Source organism: Chlamydomonas reinhardtii, chromosome 9, assembly GCF_000002595.2.
Source record: "Chlamydomonas reinhardtii strain CC-503 cw92 mt+ chromosome 9, whole genome shotgun sequence".
Taxonomy (NCBI): domain Eukaryota; kingdom Viridiplantae; phylum Chlorophyta; class Chlorophyceae; order Chlamydomonadales; family Chlamydomonadaceae; genus Chlamydomonas; species Chlamydomonas reinhardtii.
This window is the reverse complement of record NC_057012.1, coordinates 3265453-3289852: the sequence shown is the minus strand read 5'-3', so window position 1 is coordinate 3289852 and position 24400 is coordinate 3265453. Positions and strand designations below refer to the sequence as shown.

Here is a 24400-nt window from a genome sequence, read left to right as displayed (position 1 = left end):
ACCTTCCGGCTTCCGCGCTCTCACACTTAATCGTATTCGTGGGTAGTACTATGTTGCATATGTAATGCACTGTTAAAGTGTATCTGACAATGAGCTCTGCTCCGAGCGGCGGGCCCTTGGATGGGTTTGTCGGCCCGGTTGCAAGCTTTCTACAGCACGTTGCCTCTAATTTTCAGCTAACAACTGGATGTGATGGATGGGCTTCCAGCCGGCGTGGATGGCCGGCGTCGCCAAGATGGGCCGGCCGGCCAGCGGGATCTGCTTTTGGCACGGCGCCATCCACCTCAGCGCCGGCGGCGTCCCCAACTCGCACAAGGATGATGCTGCGCAGCTACCGGCCACCAATGCTTGCGGCCATCACAATGCAAGGCCCGGTGGCGGTGGGCGGGGCGGGGCCTGGGGCCCTGAGCGGCGCCTTGGCTACTGCCGGCGGCGGGTCGGCCGAGGCCAAGGCCAAGGCCGGCGGGGCCGCCGACGGGGCCGTGGGGGCTGGCGGCGGTGGCGGTGGAGGCAAGGGCAAGAGCGAGCCAGAAGATCGCATCCTCATTTCGGAGGTGCGGGTGGAGGGGCGGTGGCAGCGCCTACGCAGTGGGGTGGGGCATTTGCTTGCATGTGCAGGAGTGAGGGCGAAAACCGTCCGGGGTTCACTGCTGGCGTTACGATGTGTGGGGTCAAGGGTGATTCTGCCGGGTTGACAGGGCCGAGCAGCAGGCGCTACCTGCCCGCACTACGCACGCAGCCTTTGTGGTTCTGGCCTGGCTGGGGTGCGCCGGCGCGTGGCGCCAGCCTAGGTGACCAGCTGTAGATTGGCCTTACTCACGGCCGCATTGTGCTTTGCTCGTGACCCAGGTGGAGGTGGTGGGCTGCGATGGGGAGCTCAAGTCAATCGCAAAGCAGGTGAGCGGGGGTGCCGGCGCGCAGCGGCGTAGTGCCGAGGCACAAGGCCAGGTTCCCCAGAGGCGGTGCCGCAGGGTTCATCCATGTCGAGCCAGCTGGTGTCAGCATGCCAAAACACGCCGGCATGCTGGCAAACACAATTCTTTGGCGTCACACAACTGCAGGCGCTCACCACGCGACCGAACTTCGCATACACTCTGGAGGAGGTCAAGGTGAGCCGGGCTGGGGTTTGGGGGTGCGGTGGCTGGATGCGGGGTGGTGCGGACGGTCCGGAGGGAAGGCAGGGCTGGAGCAAAGACGCCAGCGGCAGCACAAGCGCGGGCTTCAAGTCGTGCACGCAGCCTCTGCATTCTCTTTGTCCTTGGGCTCCCGGAAGCTGCGGGCGCACGCACACACGCACACACACGCTCACACGCACAACCAAAGAGCACCAACACCGGCCTCAAGTTCGCTCCTTTGCACACACTCACTGTTCGGCGTGCCCGGCAGGCCGACGTGCGGCGTGTCTTCGCCACGGGCTGGTTCAGCGAGGTGTCGCCGGACGCGGAGGACACCCGTGATGGCGTCAAGCTGCGCATCCGGGTACGGCACCCGGACAAGCAGTGGCGCGCGCGCGCGCACACACACACACACACACACACACACACACACACACACACACACGCACGCGCACACACACACGCACACGCAGTTGCACATGTTGTGCTGGGTCGGGGGTGTGTTACGGGCCGGGAGTACAAGCGGGCGGAGTACGGAGCGGGGCCGAGGAATGGGGGAGCTGTGCCGCCTGATGCCACCTCCCATGATCTCATGACCTCTGTCAGCACAACGGGCGCCTCATCTTGGCGCCGATTCCCTTCCTTTCCATGTCATGTCATGTCATGTGGCCGCACCTCACCGCGCCTCACCTCACCGCGTCACACCTCACAACAACACACTGCATCGTGCCACGCCACGCCACGCCTCACCGGCCGCACAGGTCAAGCCCAACGAGGAGGTGCGCTCGCTCACAGCCGCCGGCGCCAGCTTGCTGCCCACGTCCGTCATACAGGAGGCCTTTGAGGTGCGGGACTGGCTGGCTGGCGGGGGTATGTGTGGAGGGGGGGTTGGGCGGCACCTCGTGTACAGTAACCGTTGTGTGCGGTGTTGGCAGTGGTGTTGGCGATGTCGGAGGTTGTGCTGGTGGTGCTTGTGGTGGTGGTGGTGGTGGACAGCAGCGGCGTCTGGCCAGGCGTAGGGGACAGTTGCGGCGCGACGTGGTAGGTGCTGTGAGTGTGCCTGGGTGTCATTCCAGTGCTGCATGCTGCTTCAGTACCAACCCTTGCGTACACCCCGCCTCGTGTGCGCCTGGCAAAGCACCTGCACGCGCTTGATGCTCTGCACCACCGGCTGCTGCTGCTGCCGCCTGCTGCTGTACTGATACCTGCCGCCTGCTGCCTGCCTGCTGCTGCCGCTGCGCCTGCTGCAGGGCATGCCCGGCCGCACGCTCAACCTGGGCTCGCTGCAGAAGGCCATTGCGCGGCTGGACGCCTGGTACCACGACCGGGGCATCATGGGCATGGTGCGCGCATGGGGTGCTTGGGGGAGGGCGGCGGGGAGCACGATTGGAGGAAGGGGAGGGCGATGGAAGGACAAGAATGCTAGCAGAAACGCTCTATGTGCCGTGCGCGCGGACACAACACACACGCGCACCCATTACGGACACAGTCCTGCGCGCTTCCTTGCTTGCGCTCTCTGACACACGCACACGCACCCGTAACAGGTGTCTGACTACACGTTTGAGGGCGGGCAGCTGCAGCTGCAGTGCGCCGAGGCGGTGGTGGGCAGTGTCACGCTGCGGTTCCTGGACGCCGCCAGCGGCCAGCCCAAGGCCAAGACGCGCACCCGGCCGCACATCATCACGCGCCACCTAACCACCAAGCCCGGCCAGGTGGGCAGGAGGGGCACCGCGCGGCAGCCGGCCGTTACAGACGGCAGGGTGCCATCGTTGTAGCAGTTTTGGGGCATCCCCCCGTTTTGATTGTGATCCTGATGATCTAACTCAGCTAGTATCATCAATGTTTTCACGTTATCCTCCGCCGCCTCTGCCTCAGGTGTACAACCTGCGCGGCATCCGCCGCGACATCAACGCCGTCTACTCCACGGGCCTGTTCGAGGACGTCAACGTCGTCACCCGCGAGGCCGCCGACTCCACCGAGGCCGCGCCCAAGGTGCGGCGGGTAGCCCGGCAGCCTTGGACTCTCCCCCCTCCGACATCCTCCTCCCCGCTCTTGGTCTGGCTGGCATGTGGAATAAAGTAGACTGCCCCCACGATTCCTTGACATTTGGGACCTAACTCGTCGGGCTCGGGCATATCGGGTTTCCTTAACTAATCATGGTTGTAACCCCACCCCTTGCCTGGCTACAACTTCTCCTCTTCTTAATCAATCATGAATGCAACCCCACCCCACCCCGCCCCGCCCCACTCCCGCCCCCTGCCCCGCAGGTGGACCTGGTGCTGGACCTGGTGGAGCGCAAGACCGGCGGCCTGAGTGCGGGCGGCGGGCTGAGTGCAGCCGGCTCGGGCGAGGGCGCCTGGCCGGGCCTGATCGGCTCCTTCTCCTACAACGAGCGGAACCTGTTTGGGCTCAACCAGCGGCTCAGCGTCAGCGCCGAGATCGGGCAGGTGGGGGAGGCGGGAGGTGAAAGGCGGGAGGAGGGAGGCGGGAGGCGGGCAGGCACACAGGGCCTAGGAGGAGGAGAAGGTGGAGCAGGACCATGCTTCAAGCGGGATGGCAAGAAACGTGTGCCAAATACGCCGGCAACCGACTGGTGGCCGCTATCGGTTATCAGCAGCTACACCCCGTGTCGCATGTGCTTGACTTGTGTTTGACTGCGTCTCTATCTGTCCGTCAACCCCTCCCCACCCCCCACCCCACCACCTGGCAGGTTGACAAGCTGTTCCGGCTGCAGCACACAGACCCCTGGGTCAACTCCGACCCACACCGCACTAGCCGCACGGTGCAGGTCATGAACAACCGCACATCGGGTGAGCGAGGGTGTGTGGGTACGTGTGCGCACGTGCGGTCGATCGGGGCGTGGTACATACTCAGTGCATGCAAGTGTGCGACACATGTTGAAGCATTGTTGCTGGCGATGGGGACTGTATCCTGTGTGTATCCTGACGCGCCTGCCGCGCTCCCACCCACTCACACTCACAGGCAACTCCATACACGGCAAGGCGGAGTCGGACGGCGACGACGGCGGCGGCGCGGGTGGCGGCGTGCTGCTGGGGCGGCTGCAGGGCGGCGTGGAGTGGCAGCGCCCGCTGTCGTCGGGGTGAGGGTGTGAGGGTGCGGCGATCGTGTGGTTTGGGGCACATGTGTGCCGGGGAGTGCGCGCCAGGGGGGGCGGGGTAGGCGTGGGGGGCAGGCCAATCCAGTCGAGTGTACGCTACTCCCATTCGTTTCTGCACGCCTCCCCTCCCGGCTAGTTTGGCTTGGTTTGCTTTAGTTTGGGCTGGTATTTGCAACCCTTTCAGTTTGCCATGCCCTTCATTTACACTTTTCGACGGCAATGCAGCAACCAACCCCACCTCCTAACCCCCCGCTGCACTTCTCTATGCCAATCCTTGCACCACCACCACCACCACCCGCAGGTGGTCTGGCACGCTGGCTGCGTCCTGCCAGCGCACCCGCTGCATGGACGAGCGCGGGCGGCCCATCACCCACGACATGTACCACGCGCCCATCACCTTCTCCGCCGACAACAACGACACCGCCCTCATCGCCGCCGTCACCACATCCTACAGGTGGGGGCGGTCGCAGCGAGCTGGCGGGCGGGCGCGGGTTGTGCGTGTGCGTGTGCATGCGCACACGTGGCGTCCGGAGTCTGGCCCCGTCTCTCCTTGTGGGAAAATGGCTGTACGTTTTCTTCTTCGCTCGCTTCGCCTCTGACTGTCCATTTTACTACCTCTTGCGCGCGACCGCAGTGACCCTCACGACGTGGACACACACGCGGTGCTGGGGCTGGAGCAGGCGCTGCCGCTGCGCCGCGAGTGGCTGCACTACACACGGCTCAAGGTGAGAAGGCGCGCCGGCACAGCGGGCAGGGCAGGCACCAGCCGCGGCGGGCTGGGGCAGCTGTAGGGGCGCAGGTGCTGGCACCGTGGGGCAGGCGGCATGAGGCGCCGCCTCGGCACGTGCAGGAGTGCATTGCGGCGTGGCGCAGCAATTGCATCAAGTACTGTACTTGTCGGCTCGCTCTGACGCCCCTTCTCTCTTTCTCTCTCGCACACACACACACACACACACACACACACACACACACACACACACACACACACACACATATATATATACACACACACGCTAAACACCCTTGCACCCTTGAGAGCGTGTGGACACTAATCCCCCCTCGAGGTTGGAGTAGCGGGGGTTGCGCGATTTCCGGTTGGTAAGGCCGGCGGCTCACCGCAGCAGGTATGCGAGGTAACTTCAGGTAACATCCGTAAACCGTCGCTTTGCTGCATCGCATACACTGTCGTTGCGCAACGTTTTCCTTGTGCTCTTTAACACACGCTAAACCGCACCCGCCGCCCACCTCACTCTGCACTGCACAGCTGCGGCTGGACAAGGCGCTGCGGCTGGGCCCCTACCTGGGTCTGTTCCTGCGGGGCCGGGCCGGCGCGGTGGTGGGAGACCTGCCGCCCTACGAGGCATTCCCCATTGGCGGCACCAATTCGGTGCGCGGATACGCAGGTGCGCATTTGAGGGTGCGGAGCGCGGGCGAGGGAGCGGCTGCGGGCGCGGCAACGGGCGCGGGCGCCTGCCGCCCGGCTAGGTCACAGGCTGCGGCTGTGCTTCAGGCGGTCTGGGGGAGGAGGACACACACACCCACACACGCTCACCCACACGCGTACCGTACGTCTATTGCAGCCCCAAACTCCGCCTCGCACTCACTCGCCGCGCCACCTCCCTGCACGCCTCCCCCCCTTCCTCCGTGCCTGCAGAGGGCGGCGTGGGCTCGGGGCGGCACAGCGTGGAGGCGGGCGCCGAGCTGCGCGCGCCGCTGCCCGTGCAGCCGCTGGTCGCCACGGCCTTCTTCGACTTCGGGTCTGACCTGGGCTCGGGGCAGGCCGTGATTGGCGACCCGGCGGGCGTGCGCGGCAAGCCCGGCAGCGGGTACGGCTTTGGTGGCGGTGTGCGGATGGATAGTCCGGTTGGCCCGGTGCGGTTGGAGTATGCGTGGAACGCGCGGGGCGAGGGCCGCTTCCATGTGGGGCTGGGGTATGGGTGAGGGCGTGCGTGGCGTGGCCGGCCTCGGGAGTGCGGTCGTGTGCTGCCTGTCGTGTTGGAAGAGGAGGAGAAGGAGGAGGAGGTAGCTTATTACTCCAAGCGGGGTGCTGAAGGAGGTGCTGAAGGTGCGGGAAGGTAGGCGGTGGCGGTGGGTTAATGGAGGAGGGGCTGGAGGTGCAGGTGGAGGTGGCACGAGGATGGGCGGCATGAGGTGAGAGCGGAGCTGAGGGTTGCGCCGTTGTGGGGTGTTGGCACAGAGGACAGAGGGAGTATGCCGCAGATGGCTTGGGTGAGGTGGCGTTGGGGTTATGAGGTAGAGCTCGAGAGGCAACAGCTCGGAGTAAAGGGGCCACATGGAGCTCAGGGTCTCGCCAACTGCGTGTGTACAAACCTTACCCGTGACGCCTGGCTTCCGTAAAGACCCTGCATAAGGTTGCAAATCTTGCAATGTTGCATAAGCACCCACGCCCGAACCGTACCTTCACGTTGGCCAGGCACTTGCTTGCCAGTTGCAGCAGGGGATTGTGCCCGCCACTAAAGCAATTTTCTCACATAGCGGCACGGCGGAGCGTGCGGCAGGGCACTGACGTTTGGGCCCTGCATGACTGCGCACCCCAGCACCCGCAACCCGAGACGTGCTGTGCAAGACTGGGGAATGCATGCACGTGTTGTCCTGGGCGCGGCACCGTGGCAGTCTGATGCTGGGGCCGGCTGGGGCTCCTGGAGTCCTCGCTATCCAGCTTATCAGGCATCGCGTAGCGAAGCGGCACGTAAGTAAAAGCCGCAACGCCCCTGTTCCTTGCGTGCTAAAGCCCATTTACTAGCCCGGCAGACGGGAGACGAACGCGCGATTTGAAGAAGGATGGGCAAGACGTCGGGCAAGAAGACCCACGGATCACTTTCTCAATTCATTCTTACGTTGTCCCGAGACCAAGACGTACCTGTGCATGACAATTTGCATCTTAAGTAGCATTGGGCACAAGGCGTGCGCTGTGTCGGCTCCACTCGCTGGCGTGGCGCATGGCGTTATTCAGGACCGCTTCTCCTTGAATACAGTACGCGCATTACAACAGTATTCTACCAGCAACTTTATAAGAGAGGAAGGTTATTACTGGTCGTGTATCGTTTTTGCAGTTTGGGCGCGGCAACCATGTTGCTGTTCAGCGGTGCACTCCGAAACTGGCGAAAGACTCGAAAAGGCCCAGACGCGAGTGCAAGCGGCTCTTCGGTATCGGAAGCCCACATTAAAGCTGTCACAGTAGTCAAGGGCGCCAAAACCACCCGCACGACGACAGCCGGTGGTGTTGGCCACGCCGGTGCCGCGTCGAACGCACCGGTGCCCCCTCCTCGCCGCGAGGCACGCGCATCCGCTCGCTCAGCCAAAGCCCCGCTTAAGCTGCACAAGGTCGTTGAGCTGTGTGCCACACCGAGTGCCCTTGCGGAGGGACCTGCTTCCTACGAGGTGCGTGGCTGGAGGCAGCGGCAGGGGAGCGAACGCTGGTGTGCGTGCGACCTTCCCACAACCTGCGTGCTATTTTAGACACGCAAAGCCATCAATCTAAATGTTGTGTCTATGGGTTCCGTCGGCGAAATCGGCAGCCACAAGGCCTGTTCCCTTACCTGCGCTTCCCCTCCATCTTGTGGCAGACAGCTCACAGCAAGTATGCAACATTTATCCACCTCCCCCCTCACAGGTGGTGCTGAGCGATGGCACCGATGTCTCAGACCCGGAGGAAGAAGGCCACAAGCAGCAGGCACATCAGCAGCACCAGTCGCACGCCACAGCGAACTCCAAGCCGCGCACGGACGCCGCGGCGCCGCCGCCGCGCCGCTCCCGTGCGCCCGCCCCCGCGGCCGCGCTCTCTTCCACCGTCCTGGCATCTGTGCGTCGCCGCACCAAACAGGCACTGCCGCCGGCGGTGGCGTCACTCGCCGCCATTCCGCCGCAGCGCTCCGTGCCTGCTGCCGCTGCTGCTGCTGCTGTTGCCGCAGGCCCGGGGGCCGTGAAGGCGCAGGCTGGTCAGACCCGGCCCAGACATGGCGGCAACGGCTGGTCTGAGGCGGTGGCGCGGCTGACGAGCGGCGCGGCGGCGCGGCCTGTGCTGACGGTGCTGCTGCTGTTGGCGGCGGGCGCACTCATGGCGTCAGGTGAGTCATGGAAATCCGACACGCCGCAACCAATGGAAGCGTGCCTGTCAAGGGGGATGTCGGTTTCCAAGCCGCCATCAATCCTATCCTTTACGGCTCCAATGTCCTGACCTGCCTGTGCCATTCCTGTGGTGTGTACCGTATGCCTCCAGGCAGCCAGCGACTGGTGACCGCCTTCCGGCAGCCAGTGCCGCGCGGCAGCCACCGCCTCGGCGGCAGCGCCAGCCCGCTCACCTCCTTCCGCCCCGTGGCCGCCGCCGCTGCTGCTGCCGGCTCCGGCAGCAGCCCCGGCCGCGGCGCCCGAGGCGCAGCCTCCGCATCGGTCTGGGGCACGGCCGCCTGGATCGGCGGGGCCATGCGTCTGGCTTCTTCTCGCAGCCTCGCGGCCAGAGCGGTGCCCGCGCCCTCGACAGCGTCGGCCACTGGCTCGGCCCCCGGCATGCCAGGCCGCAATGGCGGCGCCGCGTTGGCGACTCGCAGCGGCGCCGGCTGGTGGTCTGCGGCAGCGGCAGTGCGCGGGAGCGGCAGCGGAAGCAGTCGGTCGCCTGTGGCAGCGGCAGCGGCGGCGGCGGCGGATGCGGCCGGCGGCGCGGCGGCGGCCCCTGAGCACAGCTACGAGTGGCGTGAGAGCGCGGCAGTACGTGTCATTAGCATTGTGTCGGGTGAGGCAGACTGTGCGTGGAAACATGGAGCGCCTCTTGCCATCTTGAGCGTCTATCGCGCTGCACTGCATTCCTGCTAGCTGCTGCTGGTTGCGTCTGTCTTTTGTCTCCTCTGCCTCACGCCCCGCCTGCTGCCGTCCTCCTTCCCATCCCTCCCGGGCCCTGCGTCCTGCAGACGCGGCTAGTCCCTACCGCACCAGCTGGGACGCCCTGGCCGAGCACACCGCGCAGCGCCTGGAGTGGACCGACCCCTCCTACCAGATGATTGTGTTCCGACAGGACCAGCTGGCCAGCAAGCCAGGTGAGGCGGGTGTGGGTGGTGAGATGGTGGCTTCTGAGGCGGCGTGCCGGTTGGCTGCATCGCTGTTGTGGTGCGGGTGGTGCATATGGTGCGGGTGGTGCATTCTGTGACGTGTTCAGGGTCTGCCCGGTTACAAGCTGCGGAGCTCCTTCAAAGCCACCGCCACGCACTGCTGCACCCTGCAGTCCGCTTTCACCCAAACGCCATCCGCATCCTTGTCCCACCTGCAGACGTGCAGCAGGCGTTCATGGACGCGGTGGGCGGCGGCGCGCACATGCTGGTCGGGCTGGACGTAAGCGACGCCGGCGTCGCGGACTTTTTGCAGGTGGGCCTGGTGGTCTTATGACACGCCTAAAACAAGTCCGTGCGATGCAGGAGTTTCTCCCACGGTCCTGCCATGCCTCCGCACCTGCCCGCACCGGGCCGCACCTGCCCGCTCCTTCGCACCCATGCGAACTGGCCCTGCCGCCGCCCAATACCCTACCGTTGCCCCATGCCTACTGCTGCCCCACAGAGCTCGCGCGTGACTTCTCGCCTGCCCGGCATCGTCCTGTTCGTGGGCGGAGTGGAGGCCCTGGGGCGCCAGCTCACACGCCTGCCGGTACGGCGAGCGAGGCAGGGGGTGGAAAGCGAGGGCGGGGAGCACAGGGGATCCCCCAATGCAAGGAGGTTGGGGGGGCCAAAGAAGGTGTCGCTATGGGCGCAAAGCGCATTGCCGCATTGACGCATGAGGCTGTTGTGCATGTGCGTTTCTGCCTGTGACAGGGTGGCCTCAGGCCGCAGGAGCCCGAGTCCTGGCGCACGCAGCTGGCACGGTAGGCGACTTGTGCACCTGATCAACCGCCACTCCGCCAGTATTAAACCTTACAATGTGCTTTCATCAGATGCCAAGGTCATTGCTGTTACATGTGATGTGACGGCCCGTCCCAAACTTTGTTACACGGTACGGTATCCCCCAACGCACGCGCAGCAAGCTGACGTGGACGCCCGACGGCGCGGGCCTGGCTGTGTGGGACACGGTGCAGCTGCTGCTGGGCCGACACGACTCCGACAACTTCCTGTTCGTGTTCCTTGTGCTGGTCAACCAGTACGTCACCACCGTACGACAGGTGGGTGCGCGAGGAGGGGCGTGTGTTATGGAGGGGCGCGTGTTGTCGAGGGAACGTGTGTTGTGGAGGGAATGTGGGGCAGAGAACAACTATATGGCGTCCTGTGTGTGCGTGTGTGGGGCCTGGGGAACAGGGCCATTGCACGGTTCCATCAGCACGCCTTCACCTCCACCCGTATGCACGCACGCACACACGCACCACGCAGGTCGCAGACACTACGAAGGGCTTTGACCTCACGTCCATCATCTGCATGATCAAGAACTGCGGCTCCAAGTACGTTCCGCGCGTGCAGTACGCATGCAGCGCCAGTGACATATCTTTGCGGTGTTGTTGGGCCTTGGACAGATCCTCGCTGCGCCGCTGACCGCTATGACTCCCCACGCCCCTTGCTACTCCGCCCACACCCCCTGATGTTGCTGTGTGTGTTTAACTTGTGTGGGTATGACGTGTTGTGGCGCACGCGCACACACAGGGTGGTGGGCTGCGTGCAGGACCCCACATGCAAAACCGCCCTGGACTGCCTCAACGGCTGCACGTTCAACGACCAGGTGTGTGTGTGTGTGTGTGTGTGTGTGTGTGTGTGCGTGTGTTAAAGAGCACAAGGAAAACGTTGCGCAAAGACAGTGTATGCGATGCAGCAAAGCGACGGTTTACGGATGTTACCTGAAGTTACCCCGCATACCTGCTGCGGTGAGCCGCCGTGTGTGTGTGTGTGTGTGTGTGTGTGTGTGTGTGTGTGTTAAAAACGAAACGAAAGCCCGCCCAACGACGCGACGGTGTGTGTGTGTGTGTGTGTGTGTGTGTGTGTGTGTGTGTGTGTGTGTGTGTGTGTGTGTGTGTGTGTGCAGGGGGCGGGGTATGCCCGAGCCCAACATGCCCAACGCGGGTGGGGCTGGGGAGTAGCTAGTGGCATGGGCAAGGTTGGGCATTGGGGTGGGGTAATGGGGTGGGGTTGGGTTCATTCCGGAACTCAAGGAACAAGCAGGAGCCCAAGCCCGAGCCGAGAGTGACAATGGGACAATTGCCCGGGTTTGGCTGCACGTGCGCGCACGCAGGTGTGCCAGTACCGCTGCATTGTGAGCTACGAGAGCCCGCTGCTGGAGCAGTTCAGCCTGTGCATCCTGCAGCTGCACAACTGCCGCAACCTGGACGCAAAGCCGCCCGCGCTGCCGGGTGCGTGCGTGTGCGCGAGCGGGCGGGGTGGCATGCAGCAGCAGCTGTTAGATTGCGTCAGACGCGGCAAGCGCTGCTTGACCATCTAATATTTACACACTGCTCTCATCACGGTCCCTGCACGTAAGCACGCAGAACCCCGCACGCTCTGCACCACGGCTTAACGCTGCCGACACCCCCCCTTCACTTCTTAATTAATCATGAATGTAACCCCCCCCCGCGCGCAGACCCGGCGCCCATGACTTCTTTCCGCGGTGCCGCCCTGACTCACGAGGCCGCTGAGGACTTGTTCATTGGGTGGCTGGACCAGCCCGGGCAGGGCGCGCCGGCGGGGCAGCACCTGGGGCAGATGCCCGGCAAGCGCTACAGCTGGCTGGTGGCGGCTGGTGGGGAGGGAGGCGGGAGGCGGGCGGGTGGGGTGGAGGCGGGAGGCGGGTGAGCGGCGGGTGAAGTTGGGCGGGCAAAGCTAAGCGGGCTCAGGCGGAGGAGGAGGCTAAATGAGGGGTTGTTGGGTGGAAGCTGGCCCTGTTTGATGCTGGATGCGCCGGATGTCACCGGTTATCACCCGCCCCGCAGGCAAGAACCCAGCCTATGACTACTTCCCCTGCCAGCACCAGCTCTACTACCGGGGCAAGGGCCGCGGCCAGATGTGGTGAGCAGGCGGCACTGGGCTGAAGCGGCATGAATGGCGGCGACGGGTAGCGCAGGGGTCCAGGCTTCTCCGGTAGCCCTACCTGCATTCGCAAGGCTGGCTGGCTCACGGCCAGGCGTCGTGCCAAGCATGTCATTCTTGTCGCTGACGTCGCTGCGGGTCTTCTGTAGGTATGAGCCAATCTTCAAGGCCATCACTCTGGACGGCCGGGAGGTGTGGCGCCGCCGCGTGTACCGCGTGCGTCGGGCCAAGGTGCGCATGCCGCCTGCTGACAGCGGTGTGTCGTTGCATCACATCACTTGCTGCATGCACCTGCCGGCTGACAGCGGTGTGAAAACTCGCGACATTACATTGCACTTGTTGCATGCAATAGGCATATGGCAGGAAGCGTTGACTCTCGACTGCACTCGGTCTCGCTCCGCCCTGAACGCCACCCCTTTGCTGACTTGCTGGGCCGCAGGTTCCGGGCACCTTCTACTTGTCGGTATTGGACAACGGCGTCACCTCCAATGAGTACTGGGTGAGGCCCCTGGGTCCGCGCCGGGTGCAGGTGTAGGAGCAGTTGCAGGTATCGGTGCAGGTGCAGGTGCAGGTGCAGGCGCAGGTGCAGGCGCGCATGGGGATGCGTGTTATGTCCTGGCATCCATGGTAATGTGAGGGCGCCAGTGCTCGTCGCCCGTGCCGTGCTCCAAGCGCACGTGTGCACACGCGCTGCAGCATGCTCACCACCCCGCACGCCGCCCCCTGCACTGCGCCGCCCCTCCCGCTGCAGCGCATTGTGGACTGCGATGAGAACCTGGACTGGTGCCTGTTCTACTACTCGGGGGCAGCCTCCACCGCAGGTGAGGAGGTAGAGTGCAGGCGGCGGCACGTATGCCCGTCCAGGGTTGGTGCGCGGGAGGTAGACTGTGGCCTTTGCCGGGGGCCGGGTGGTACACAACAACGCCAGCTTCCGTCGGGCTCTGTAATCCCTCGCCCATATCACCATATGGCACCCTGGATGTTGTACCCCGCACCCCCGGTAACGCTTGATGTTCCGCAAGATGGTCTACCGTCTACCACTTCCTTAACTAATCATGAATGTAACCCCCGTGTGTCGCCCTGCATTCTGCAGGCCTTGCCTACAGCGGTGCGGTGCTGGGCACTCCCGACGGCGGCATGCCGGGCCCGCAGCACACGCAGCGCCTGCACACGGCCCTGCGGCGGGCGGGCATCGAGCCCTGGGAGCTCAGCTTCGTGGACAACAGCAAGTGCGCGGATGCGCCGCTGCAGATCACCGGGCCCACGCCGGCGCCCGTTGTTTGATAGGGGCCGGCGCGTGTGATATGTGATGCGGATCAGTGTGTATCCCACACGCAGCAGGCGCACGCGACCATACATGATGCCTGGACACCCCTCCGGAGAAGCATCGATTTCCTGCAACCGGCACTGCACGACAGCACGAGGCGCCTGAGCTCCGCTCCTGGCAGCCGCCCGGCGAAGCCGACAGCGCCGGTAGCAAGCGGTGCAGCGTGTGTGACAGCAGCAGCTGCACCCCAGCCCACTGCAGCCGCCGCGCCGTTGCTGCTGCCTTCCTGCCACCGCTGGTGCTGCCGATGCCGCCGCAATTGGGGCGGAATCCGCCATGGCATGTAATGCACGCGCGCCCAGGTCTGTTGAGTCTGTGCAGAAGCAGCCGACGGCACCCCCACCCACCGCATCAAGGTTAACCGTTGGCATCAGCATCGTCAGCACCGCGCGCCCAGCGCTACGGCCACCTCGGCCGCCTCCACCACCGTCTCCAATATCGAAAATGGTGCAGTGCGGACTGAGCGAGCTGAGCTGTGAGTGGGCCATCGTCCCCCGAGGCGCCGGACTGATTACCCGCCTGTTCCGACTACCCGAAAAAGCGTTCCCCGTTCGGACACCAATCTCTGCTATACACGCTTTTTGAGAATTTCACTGCTCAACAAGCTACAAGCTACGGCCAGGTTAATTTATGGCCGCACGCTGCTTTGTGCTGGTTGGGCTGACTTTTGTCGGCATCATCGTTGCTGCTGCAGTTGGAGTTGGGCATGGCGATGCTTTAACTGTGTGCCCCCTCGGGCACGATGGCCTTGACGTTGTGCGTGGGGACTGGTCCTCGCTGGCCCGAGAGTTGGGATTGGTAAGACGGTATTTCCACTTGGCGTATATAGGCTAGGTTTAAATGAGCTCGTTTGGAGCACAAGGCCCTGTTTCCCGGTCGGCCACACTGGGGCACCCTGTTTCCAGCTCAGTCTAGGTGGTGGCCAATGCTTGTAATCTTTAGCAAAAAAACCAAGTGGACTGCATACTTGGTTTAAGAACGCCATTCAAACACGTATGTAGGCCACAACAGTTCACGGAATCACCCTCTGCTGCGCTGTGTCCAATGCATGCAGAGCGTATTGCATTCGTCAGCGTGGGGATCGCTCTTCTGGGCGACAGCTCTCGTGGTCGCGGCTTTGCAGCTGCGGCTCGGCGTGGTGAGTGGAGCTGAGCATCTGCGGCTCGGCGTGGTGGAAGGAGCTGCGCATCTGCGGCTCGGGATGGAGGTGGGAAGTGACAAGCTACGGCTCGGGATGGAGGTGGGAAGTGACAAGCTACGGCTCGGGATGGACCAGCTGGGGCAGCACGTGGAGACTGGTTTGGGCCGTGTTGGTGGAGGCTTGGTTGTTGGAGCCGTTGGTGCCGGGGTTTTGCGGCTATGCCGCAGCCGCAGCAGGCAGCAGGGCTAACGTGCCGCCAGGAGCGAGTACCGCGCGGCGACCTCTGGCAGTGCCGCAGCGCTTTGGTTTTCCATGTGGGTGGAACTTGGGGCTTTGTGAGGCGTATACAGGGACAGAGCAGCGAGCGCGGCTTCCATACCCGCACGGGGCCTTTCGGTTTGGGTGCATCGCCAGTTGTGTATGTCCATGTACAATGAGCACTGGAAGCTTAGTAGGATGTTGGAAGTCAACGCACACCACTTGTGCCGCGGAAAGCGACATGTATGGGTTGGACCGTGGGACGGGCAGGCGTTGTGAGGCATGTCTGGGACCGGCCGCACTACCACTGACAAAACACTTGCATCGCCCAACTTTTAGCGGACAGTGATGCCTGGAAGCGGCGCTGTCTGTTGATACCCCAGATAGGCGCAACCATACATTGCTTAATTGTGACTCAGAGCGAGCAGACTGATCCCATGTACATTGATGCCGAGGAAGCCGGTGTTGTCAGCGGCAGTCAAGATTAGCTGGGCCAGCTAGCAATGCGATAAGTAGCTAGGAGATGAAGCCACACGCACCCCGAGCACAAGGGCTGCGATGGCACCTTTTGGTCAGCCGCAAGGTAGGCCCCGAGCTCTACACTAGTGCAACGGGTTCCTTGCTGGTAGTCAGCTATTTACCCATTGCCCGGAACGTCGCTGGGCAGCAGGGGCCCCTATAGGGTGCTGCACTGCTGCCCAAGCAGGCGCTGCTGCGGCACGCTGGGCTGAACCTGGTGCCGCAGGGGACGCTGGGCGGCGGCGGCGGCCTTGGCGGAGGGCTTGGACGCAGGCTGGGCGGGTTCGGAGGCGGCGGCGGGGAGCAGGACGGGCTGTTCGCACGGCTCATGCTGCAGCAGCAGCTGCTGCTGCTGCAGCGGCCGCAGCAGGCGCAGCAGCAGGCGGTGCTGCAGGCGCACCGCCGCGAGGCGGCGGCAGCGATGGCGGGCCTGATGGCGGGCGGGTCGGGCGGCCTGACGCCGGAGAAGGAGGCGATGCTGGAGACGGCGCGCATGGCGGATTGGTGGGCGGCCCGGGCGGTCGCGGCGACGGCGCGTGCGCTTCTCGCGGGCGGCCGCGGTGGCGGTCTGGCCGGCATGCTCGCCGGCCTGGGCAACGGCGGCGCCGGCTTTGTCGGCGGCAGCAGCAAGCAGCAGCAGCAGGCTGACCTGGACGGTCGGGTGGCTGCGGGCGTGCGGCAGTTTGGGGAGCTGCTGACGCTGCGGCGGGCAAACGAGGCGGCGGCGGCGGCAGCTGCCTCGGCGAGGCCGGCAGCGGCGGCGGCTGACGGCAAGCCGGCTCCTGCGGCGGAGGCCGCGGGCGGAGGCCAAGGCGCGGCGCAGCCCCGAACAGCAGCAGGAAGGCGGCACACCTGGCCGTACGCAGTCGCCGGCGGCTGCAGCCGCGGATGGTGCAGCGGCCAAGCTGGCAGGCTTTGGCGAGGCGGACGGCAGGAGCAAGGCCAGTGGTGACGACAAGGTGCGTGTGGGCTGTAGCAGGGCAGAGCAGTTGACCAACACTCGGTAGCGTTGGTACGGTAGTCCAATGGCTGGCAAGTTTATGTGGACGTGGAAGGCAAATTACTTGGCTGATGCTTGGCAGCGAGGGTATTTAAGAACGCCCGACTGCCTTCACCTGCGTTGCGCAGGCTGAGCAGGCCGCTTAGCAGGCGACGGACGCACGTGGGGTTGCAGGTGATCAGGGCGCTGCCTCTCTGACAGCGAAAAGCCGATCCGCAGCCGCTGCCGCCACCTCCGGAAGCAAAGGCAGCAGGGCACCGTCGGGGTCGAAGGAGCGGGAGGGCTCGGTGCCGGCGGCAGGCAGCAGCGGCGGCGCGGCAGCTGGCGCGAAGGCCTATGCCGCCGCTGAATCCAACGGCGGCCCGGCGCAGGCGGGCGGTGTTGGGACAGCTGCCGCCGCGACGGGAGCCGCCAGCGGCCCCTCCAAGCCCGTTCAGCAGCTCTTGGCACAGTTAGCGGCGGCGGCGCACAAGCAAGAGGCGACGGCAGCAGCCGGCAGAACAGCAAAGGGCAGCGACACGGTGGCCAGCAACGGCGGCGTCGGCAGCGCCAGCAGCGCTGGAGGCGGCCATGGCGGCGGCGGCAGCGCAACGAGCAGCCTGGAGGCTTTGGCTTAGCAGGCGCTGACGAACGGCGGCGTGAGTAGCTGCCGCAGGCGCTGGCGGTGGCGCCGCTGTGCCTACCTGGCCTGCTGGCGGTTGCTGCACCGCACCTGCAGCCTCGCGCACCGGGTAGCGGGGCTGCGGGCGCGGCTACTGCCGGCGCAGCATCTGCCAGCGCGGCTGTCGCTGCTGCCGCCCCCAGGGGCACGAGGGGCGCGGGCGGGCACTACCAGCTGCTGGAGTTCCTTGGGTATGCGGTGGTGGGCTGCTGGCGGCGCTGTGGGCGTCTCGGTGAATGGCAGAGTGGGCGCAGGGCAAAAAGGCAGGTGGGACAGCCGTGGCGGAGGCGGCACTGGGTGCCAACTGGCTGGACAGCGGCGGCGAGCGACCTGGCGGCGTGCAGTTGGGCGAGACAAGTGTTCCCCGGTCACGGGAAAAGGGGCTGAGCCCCTCCACAGTCTGAGGCCGAACAACCTCATCGCCCGGACATAGCCGGGGTCGGTTTCCACAGGCACGTAGCCAAACCAGGTGCCTATCTAGCAGTCGCGATGCCACAGCAGAGCCAACCGTAGCCAGACGCAGCACAGTTGCCAACAGCCGCAGCACAGTTTGTGCCAGTTTGGCACTTTTTGTCGACGCAGGCAGGCAGGCAGGGCACGGACAGGGGTGATCCTGGGGGGCTTCGCCTCCCCCTGGATCGCTTCGCTCGGGGGGCTCAGCCCAAAAACAACAACTTGGGCCCAGCGCAAAGGCCCCGACCGGGGTCTAATTTTTTTAGGGTGTGTGTGTATGTGTGTGTGTGGGTGTGTGGGTGGGTGGGTGGGTGTGCGCGCGCATGTTTGTATGTGTGCGCGAGGCGTGCCGGGCGTTGGGCGTGTGTAAGGCGTGCGCAGATGTTGTTGTCAAACGTAGGTGTGGCTGGCCCGCACATTGTACCTCGCGCATCGGGTCGTGCATATGCGTCACAACTGCCTTGGTGCACCTCATGCCCCACAGGCGTTCCGGCGCTCCTCCTGAACTGTGCGGAGGTCGCCACCGCCTCAGCGGCGGCAGCGGCGGCGGCCACGGCAGGCGGCTCGTATGCCGCCGCCGCCGCCTATGCGCGCCTACATGTACAGCGGGCGCCCGCAGCCGCAGCCGCGGCTGTTGCGCGCGCCGCGGGTGTTGCACAGCACCGCCCCATGCATGTGGCCTGGCCTCTGCTGCTGTCGGCCGTCACCGTCTGCTTCAGTGTGCCAGCGAGGACACCTACCAGCGTGCCGTCTGCATTCACAGCAGCTGTGGCGACATGGCGGCGGCGGAGGGGGAGGCGGTGTGGGCTGGGATGGTGCGTGTTGAGGGTGGCGAGTGCGTGGTCGTGTGGGGCGTCGCAGCACTGCCTGGCTTTGTGGGAAGTGACGCCCAGGGAGGTGAGGAGGGGGTGGAGGGCCTTGTGGATTGTGCCTTGTCGCAGCGACCATTGGGTCCGCCGGTCTTTGCATTTCCCCAGAAAGATCTGTTTGGATAAGGACGTCGTATTGCATTGAGGCAGGAGGCCACGAGCTCGGCTTTTGGCTGTCGTCCCGAATGTGCGCCCCCTATCATAGACCAGGTCTAGCTTCGTTGTAAAACTTGAGCGGGGCTGCATAAACGCATTAGCCTTGCGTGCTTGTGTAGTCGCGGTGTAGGTGTCTAGAGGGGTGTATTGGTGTCTAGAGTGATGGAGACAAAGCTTACAGCTATGACAATGCATGGGACCCATGGGACCCATCGCGCTGAGCTCGCCCCATGACCAGCCCAACACCGACAAATCTTCTACCGGCCAATCTGTTCGCCATAATCTCAGCTCTATACAGTACTTACACTTACGGACGGCGGGGTCATTACCCCTCGCACCCCGCGTAACGGCTCTCGGGTATGACACGCCGGCACGGTCCCGATGTCTGTACTCTGGTCCTCATATTTACGTTGTTACGATTCATACCGGGATATCTTTACCCCACGGATAACGGTTCATGACACCTATCATAGGGCGCGACAGAGTGCGACAGTTGTTGGAAATGCATGTACCGTGAGGCTTCTAGCTGCTGACCGCGTATGTGACCGTGTCCGCGAGCTGGCGGAGTGATGTGCGGGTGCACGGAATAATGACAACAGAGGCTGCCGATAAGGGGCTGGGACCAGGGCAAAGTTGTGCATTCTATGCGTGATTAAAGTGTCATGTACCGCATTCCAGTTCTGCCAGTGTGAGGCCAGGCCAAGCCAGTATATATGTGCATGTGCATCCTGCGGAACAGTCGTTTAAGTAGAGGTCAACTAGGGCCGCCCGGACACCCACTCAATGTGCTCAACCGTGCGACCGCGGACTTGCCCCTCGGGGTTGTAGGAAAATGGGCGCGCAACCTCAGGATGCAATTGCATAACCACCATGAGTGTTTGTAACTCGTTCAGGTCACTACGCTACCTATAGGCCATCTGAATGGGACTAAAATGCCAACCAATCACCTCTTGCAAGGTCAACTTAGCTGCTACACGTGTACAAAACACGTACGTCAACTGTCATGCGCCGGCCTGAACGTGCGTCTGCAAAGTCAGGCATTTATGATGACGCAGCGGCAGCTGCAGCGGCCGCGGCCTTGGCAGCCATCTTGGCAGCCTCTGCGAGTGCGAGGAGGGACACAGTGCGTTCAGCTTTTGACGGCGGCGAGCGGCACTGGTTGCACACGAGTCACAGCGCCACGCCACATGCACATGCAAGATGAGATCACCAGAGACTGCGCCACGCTGATTAGCAGGGCCCCATACTCACTCTTCTTGCCAAGCGGCTTCTTCGACGCAATGAGCTGGAAGACCTGCGATACGACAGCACCGTAACAAGTGGGTCAGGACGCCGGTCAGCACTCCGCCGGGTTGTGCAGACACGGCCGGCTGAGCACCACATGGCATACGGGGCCTCAGCCGTCGACTGCAGCCTTGCAACTAAAGCACAGCGCATCCGCACGGCACCCACACGGCCCTCCAGCTGCTCAGCACAAAAGCTGTTTCTACCCCAGCATACACTCGGGCGGCTGGCATCACACCACATGGCCACCCGCACCCTCTCCGCCCCGCCCCCGCCCTCCCTCCAGCCCTCCCTCACCTGGTCCAGCGCCGGCGCCACGGGGTTGCACTGCGCCAGCTGCACCTGGCCGCCCTCCTTGATCGCCTCCAGCCGCATGCACAGCTCATTGCTGACCAGCGTGGAGTACCCGGTGCCGTACGGCTTGTCGGAACCCCCCATGGCCGCGGACAGATCCCCCGCGTCCATCTGAAAAGGAGGGGTGGGTTGTTGGGTTGTGCGGGCGGGGGGTTGCAGGCGTGGGTGGGGAATTGCATGCGTGGGTGAGGCGGGCAAACGCGAGTAGGCGTGCAGCAGGGCAGGTTGGGGGTGGGTGGTGTAGGCGGTCAGGGTTTGGGTGCGGCCAGGTGTGCAGGTTTTATGCAAGGCGGTCTGGGGCACGTGCGGCGACGCCAGTGCGTTCTCACCTCGCCGGCCAGCGGGGACATGTCGGGCTGCGGGCGGTCGGGGCCCAAGGTCAGCAGCGCGTAGGCCTGACGAGCCGCGGCGCGAGGCAGGTGCGACACCGAGCCCGTGTCTGCAGCCGCAGGTGAGGCGGAAGGAGGGCGGGGGGACAGGATGAAGGGATGTTTGCACGTTCGTGGGACTTCGACACAACTACTTGGAACACCCTGAGGTCCTCACGCATGTATGGGGCCATTCCCCACATGGCCGCCGATGCGCACAATTGGGTATGGTCCCCATACACCCACGCCTTAACCCGCATTCGCACGCACCCTGCACGTTGACAAAGGTCCAGCTGTGGTAGCGCAGTGCCACCTCGGTGGTGGTGTCGTCGATCGGCGTCATGACGTCCGCCGTGGGGTTGCTCATGCACACGCCCCAGGAGCTGTGGAACGGGCCCCAGCCACTCGCGTCCAGCATTGTGGGCGGCAGCGGGTTGGCGGACTTGAAGCCCGTGCTCGGAATCGTGGCAGGATCGTAACCGTACCGCGTGTACGCCGCCCAGTCGAAAATGTACTCGTCGAACCAGTCCATCTCGTTGTCGTCCGCGAGGTACTGCGGCTCGTCCGCCGCCGCACCACTGGTCTTGTTGGGGTGCTCGGTGTAGTAGGTTGTGCCGGTGACGCCAAACACGGGGTGGCCGGCGGTGTAGGAGGCGTTGACTCCGTACGCGCACAGGCCCTTGTCGGTGAACGGCTTGAGGAAGCCCTGCGTGGTTGCAGCGTGTCGGTAGCGGTTCGGAAGAGGGGTTGTAAATCCTCCTCTTTGTCGCCAGGAACCCGCGAGTATATTGCGACTGTATCACATGACCAGCCCTAAGCACAGTTGACACAGGTTCAGCAGGAGCTGCCTGGTGCACGCATGCGCCCCGGCGCCCACCCGTACCCGCAAGTTCATGACACGCGCACCCGTGACCCACACCTGCTGTTTCCCTTCTCATTCCAACATCCTGTACGGTACCTGGCGGTAGTTGGTGCCGTTGTTGAAATAGAAGCGGCCCAAAATGGCCTCCGCGATGAAGGTGTCGGTGGCGCCGCCCGCGCACGGCAGCAGCACCAGCCGGGAGGTGCCGAAGTCCTGTCCCGTGCGTGGATGGGCACACAGGGCGATGGGCGGGGGCGAAGCAGATCAGGTGTGGACGGGAGGACGGCGTCCCACGCAGATTATGATGGTGTGCGGGCTGTGCGGCGGTGGCCGCGGCGTGCTCAGGCAGACAGGCACCCATCACTGCGTGGTGGTTTTATTTTTTGGGGCCCGTCATTCCGTAGCTCAGGGCTCTATTGGCAAGCGTGCAGTCTGCAGGTGTACCAGCGCCCTCCCCACCTGCACGTCCTTGGCCTGGATAGGGGGCAGGCCGCTGCGCTGCCGCGCGGCCGCCACCAGCGCAGCCGTGGCCGCCGCGGCCGACTGCTGCTGGGCAGTCAGCCCCGGGTTCAGCCTGGAGGCGTCTAGGTGGACCAGATGGACACACAGCGAGTTGTCCACGATGGGCCGGATGCTGAAGCGCTTCGGTAGCCCCTTCACCGGGCCGACTGCGAGGGCGGCCGCGCGAAGATGGATTCAAGCCAGCTAGTGAGGCGTGGCTGCGCGAGTGACGGCAGTGCTGCACTGGACGTGTCACCTGCCACTGTGCCCCCGCCAGGTTTCGTGCCTGAGACCCCCACCACTCAAACTGCCCGAGGACCCCTTCCTTGAAGCTGCTTCAGTGAACCCTCCACAGCCCCGGCAAACCTGACTGCAGGCTACGTCCTGGCCTCGCCAGCCCTTGTCCAGGATGTGCTTCCTGCCGATGTCCCAGATAACAACCTTAGTATGTGTCGCCGTGGCCAGGCACATTGAATGATTGAGCTTCACCCAAAGCGCTCGCTAACCTCGTTTTCCAGCGGCCACCAGTTGCCATCTTCTTGGACCACCGTCAACGCGCTCAACGGGCCAAGCAACAATGCCGCAAAATAGCAGCATAGCTGTAGTATAATACTGACGCGGTGTGTGCGCATCCTTGCGAACGGTAGCGCCTATTACGAGCGAACGCGAAACAGCGTCGCTAACTCTACTTTTACTTCTAGGGGCTCGATTTTACAAGATGTAGCTTCATGAAGCTGTGCAAGAAAGAGCGCGCAAAGTATGTTATCCGCAGAGTGCGCTTGGCACTTACGCTGCGAAGCAGCTACGAGCCTGACGGTCAGTCTGTGCGAGCTGCTCTCGCTTGCGTAAGCCTTGACTACTTCCCAGCTGAGGGACTGTGGCAAAGTACATTCAAATAGCGTCAAAGACCTCCTATTTGCGCAGAGGGGATGGTGAAACACCTCCAGTGGCGGGCGAGTCGGGATCCAAACCCACCCGTTTCGCACCGTGCAAGCTTTCGCCGCACGTCAGCAGCCGCCATCGCCACCCATCGGGGACCGAAGGGATTCCTCTGGATAAAATACCAAAGATCTGCTCAGGCACAAGTGAATGTCAATAGGCGCGTGAGCGCCGTGTCACCAGGTGTCACCGCACACAAACCTGCCGGGCAACATCCGCGGAGGTGGAACGCGGTCGCGGGGTACGCGGGGACACCCGGTGTCCGGTGACTTGTCCAGCACGCCTGTGTCCTCACTCCTTCATGCTGTATCGTGCGCCCGAACCCGCAAGCTCTCGCCTTATCTGTAACCACAGAGTACACGCATTGGCCATCCCAACATCCCAGATGTTCCACGGCCCCACCTTGCACCTGTTGTTGTCATTCGTCGCCGAATACGGCCCCGATGCAGCACTAAAGCATGACACATTCCCTAGGTTCACTGCTGTCATGCACCTGGACCGCTTTCAATAGTGGCTGCGCCCGCTCCGGCTCCCCAGCAAAGCAGCACGTATCGGTACACAGGTCTGCAGAGCATCCTGCACCTCAACGTCAGGGATCTGACCAGCGCAAACTGCAGATGAGGAGAGCACCGCACCTACGTCATCCACGGACTCCACGCACGCCAAGGGTTCATCTTATAGATTGCATTGGTTACAAGAGGGACCTGCTGACGCAGTTCACGAGCCAGTGACCTGGAGAACGAACACCCTGCTCTGGACCCCAGGGGCGTGCCGCCTGCAGCGCCGTCGGCCTACTTGCCCCGCTCACTTGCTAAGTATGATTAGAAACACGTTGTGACAGTCACACCTAACGCTGCCTGGCGCCGCCGGCTTATCAATAACCTGCGGCAGCTTCAGATTCTAGGACGAGGAATACAAGTGACGAAGGGACAGCCCGACAAGCGGGGGCACGCCGTACCCACGCCTACCCACGCCGCGAGGGACCATCTTCGACCCAGAGAAACAACAACCCCCCCCAGATTCTAGGCCTGCATACCGTACTGCCAATATGTATTCGTGTTCTAAATTTCGTGGTGGGCTCACGAAATATGGAACCGAAACAATGTAGCTCATATTTTATAAGCCCAAGCCCCGAAAATTTGTGTCATACTAGAAAAGCAGAAAAATTTGGCGGGGGTCCGGGGGTGCGGGCCGGGCGTGGTGCGGGGCGCGGCCGAGCGTGTCAAACCGCCAATCCGCCATCGGCGTTTCTTGTAAACATCGTGCGTGTGTGTGTGCGTGCGTGCGTTCGTGTGTGTGTGTGTGTGTGTGTGTGTGTGCGTGTGTGCGTGCGTGCGTGCGTGCGTGCGTGCGTGTGTGTGTGTGTGTGTGTGTGTGTGTGTGTGTGTGTGTGTGTGTGTGTGTGTGTGTGTGTGTGTGTGTGTGTGTGTGTGTGTGCGTGTGTGTGTGTGTGTGTGTGTGTGTGTGTG

At 63.6% G+C, this 24400-nt stretch overlaps 5 protein-coding genes across 6 annotated transcripts; 4 read left to right on the top strand and 1 right to left on the bottom strand.

Annotated features, from left to right (window-relative positions):
* Positions 1-63: 63 nt before the first annotated feature.
* On the top strand, positions 64-6634 carry CHLRE_09g388097v5 (uncharacterized protein). Its single transcript, XM_001694991.2, has 15 exons — positions 64-554; positions 850-897; positions 1062-1109; positions 1387-1479; positions 1877-1960; positions 2366-2458; positions 2660-2827; positions 2991-3107; positions 3383-3562; positions 3826-3925; positions 4098-4215; positions 4535-4687; positions 4868-4958; positions 5498-5636; positions 5888-6634. Exons 1-15 carry the CDS (start codon positions 318-320, stop codon positions 6172-6174), a joined length of 1956 nt encoding a protein of 651 aa, XP_001695043.2. The 5' UTR covers positions 64-317; the 3' UTR covers positions 6175-6634.
* Positions 6635-7113: 479 nt separating this feature from the next.
* CHLRE_09g388060v5 (uncharacterized protein) lies at positions 7114-13865 on the top strand. Its single transcript, XM_043065456.1, has 17 exons — positions 7114-7635; positions 7868-8321; positions 8474-8983; positions 9159-9284; positions 9515-9609; positions 9799-9885; positions 10050-10099; positions 10255-10393; positions 10599-10666; positions 10866-10941; positions 11449-11566; positions 11794-11952; positions 12143-12218; positions 12389-12470; positions 12679-12738; positions 12991-13060; positions 13333-13865. Exons 1-17 carry the CDS (start codon positions 7324-7326, stop codon positions 13521-13523), a joined length of 2673 nt encoding a protein of 890 aa, XP_042921086.1. The 5' UTR covers positions 7114-7323; the 3' UTR covers positions 13524-13865.
* A 1908-nt stretch (positions 13866-15773) lies between these two features.
* Positions 15774-19039, top strand: CHLRE_09g387986v5 (uncharacterized protein). 2 transcript variants are annotated; one of them, XM_043065452.1, is made up of 3 exons: positions 15774-16443; positions 16613-17408; positions 18083-19039. In XM_043065452.1, the coding sequence occupies exon 1, from the start codon at positions 15813-15815 to the stop codon at positions 16434-16436; it is 624 nt and encodes a 207-aa protein (XP_042921083.1). In that variant the 5' UTR covers positions 15774-15812; the 3' UTR covers positions 16437-16443; positions 16613-17408; positions 18083-19039. The 2 variants fall into 2 exon arrangements, with proteins under 2 accessions (XP_042921083.1, XP_042921084.1); XM_043065453.1 differs by lacking the exon at positions 18083-19039 and having other exon boundaries at positions 16613-17589.
* On the top strand, positions 17654-18879 carry CHLRE_09g388023v5 (uncharacterized protein). Its single transcript, XM_043065454.1, has 2 exons — positions 17654-17865; positions 18083-18879. The coding sequence occupies exon 2, from the start codon at positions 18375-18377 to the stop codon at positions 18591-18593; it is 219 nt and encodes a 72-aa protein (XP_042921085.1). The 5' UTR covers positions 17654-17865; positions 18083-18374; the 3' UTR covers positions 18594-18879.
* Positions 18913-22853, bottom strand: CHLRE_09g387949v5 (uncharacterized protein). The gene is made up of 9 exons (XM_001694862.2): positions 22499-22853; positions 22359-22410; positions 21951-22159; positions 21588-21704; positions 20900-21335; positions 20591-20700; positions 20205-20372; positions 19875-19917; positions 18913-19723 (listed from the first exon to the last, which is right to left on the bottom strand). The coding sequence occupies exons 1-9, from the start codon at positions 22622-22624 to the stop codon at positions 19665-19667; spliced, it is 1320 nt and encodes a 439-aa protein (XP_001694914.1). The 5' UTR covers positions 22625-22853; the 3' UTR covers positions 18913-19664.
* Between the last annotated feature and the right edge of the window lie 1547 nt (positions 22854-24400).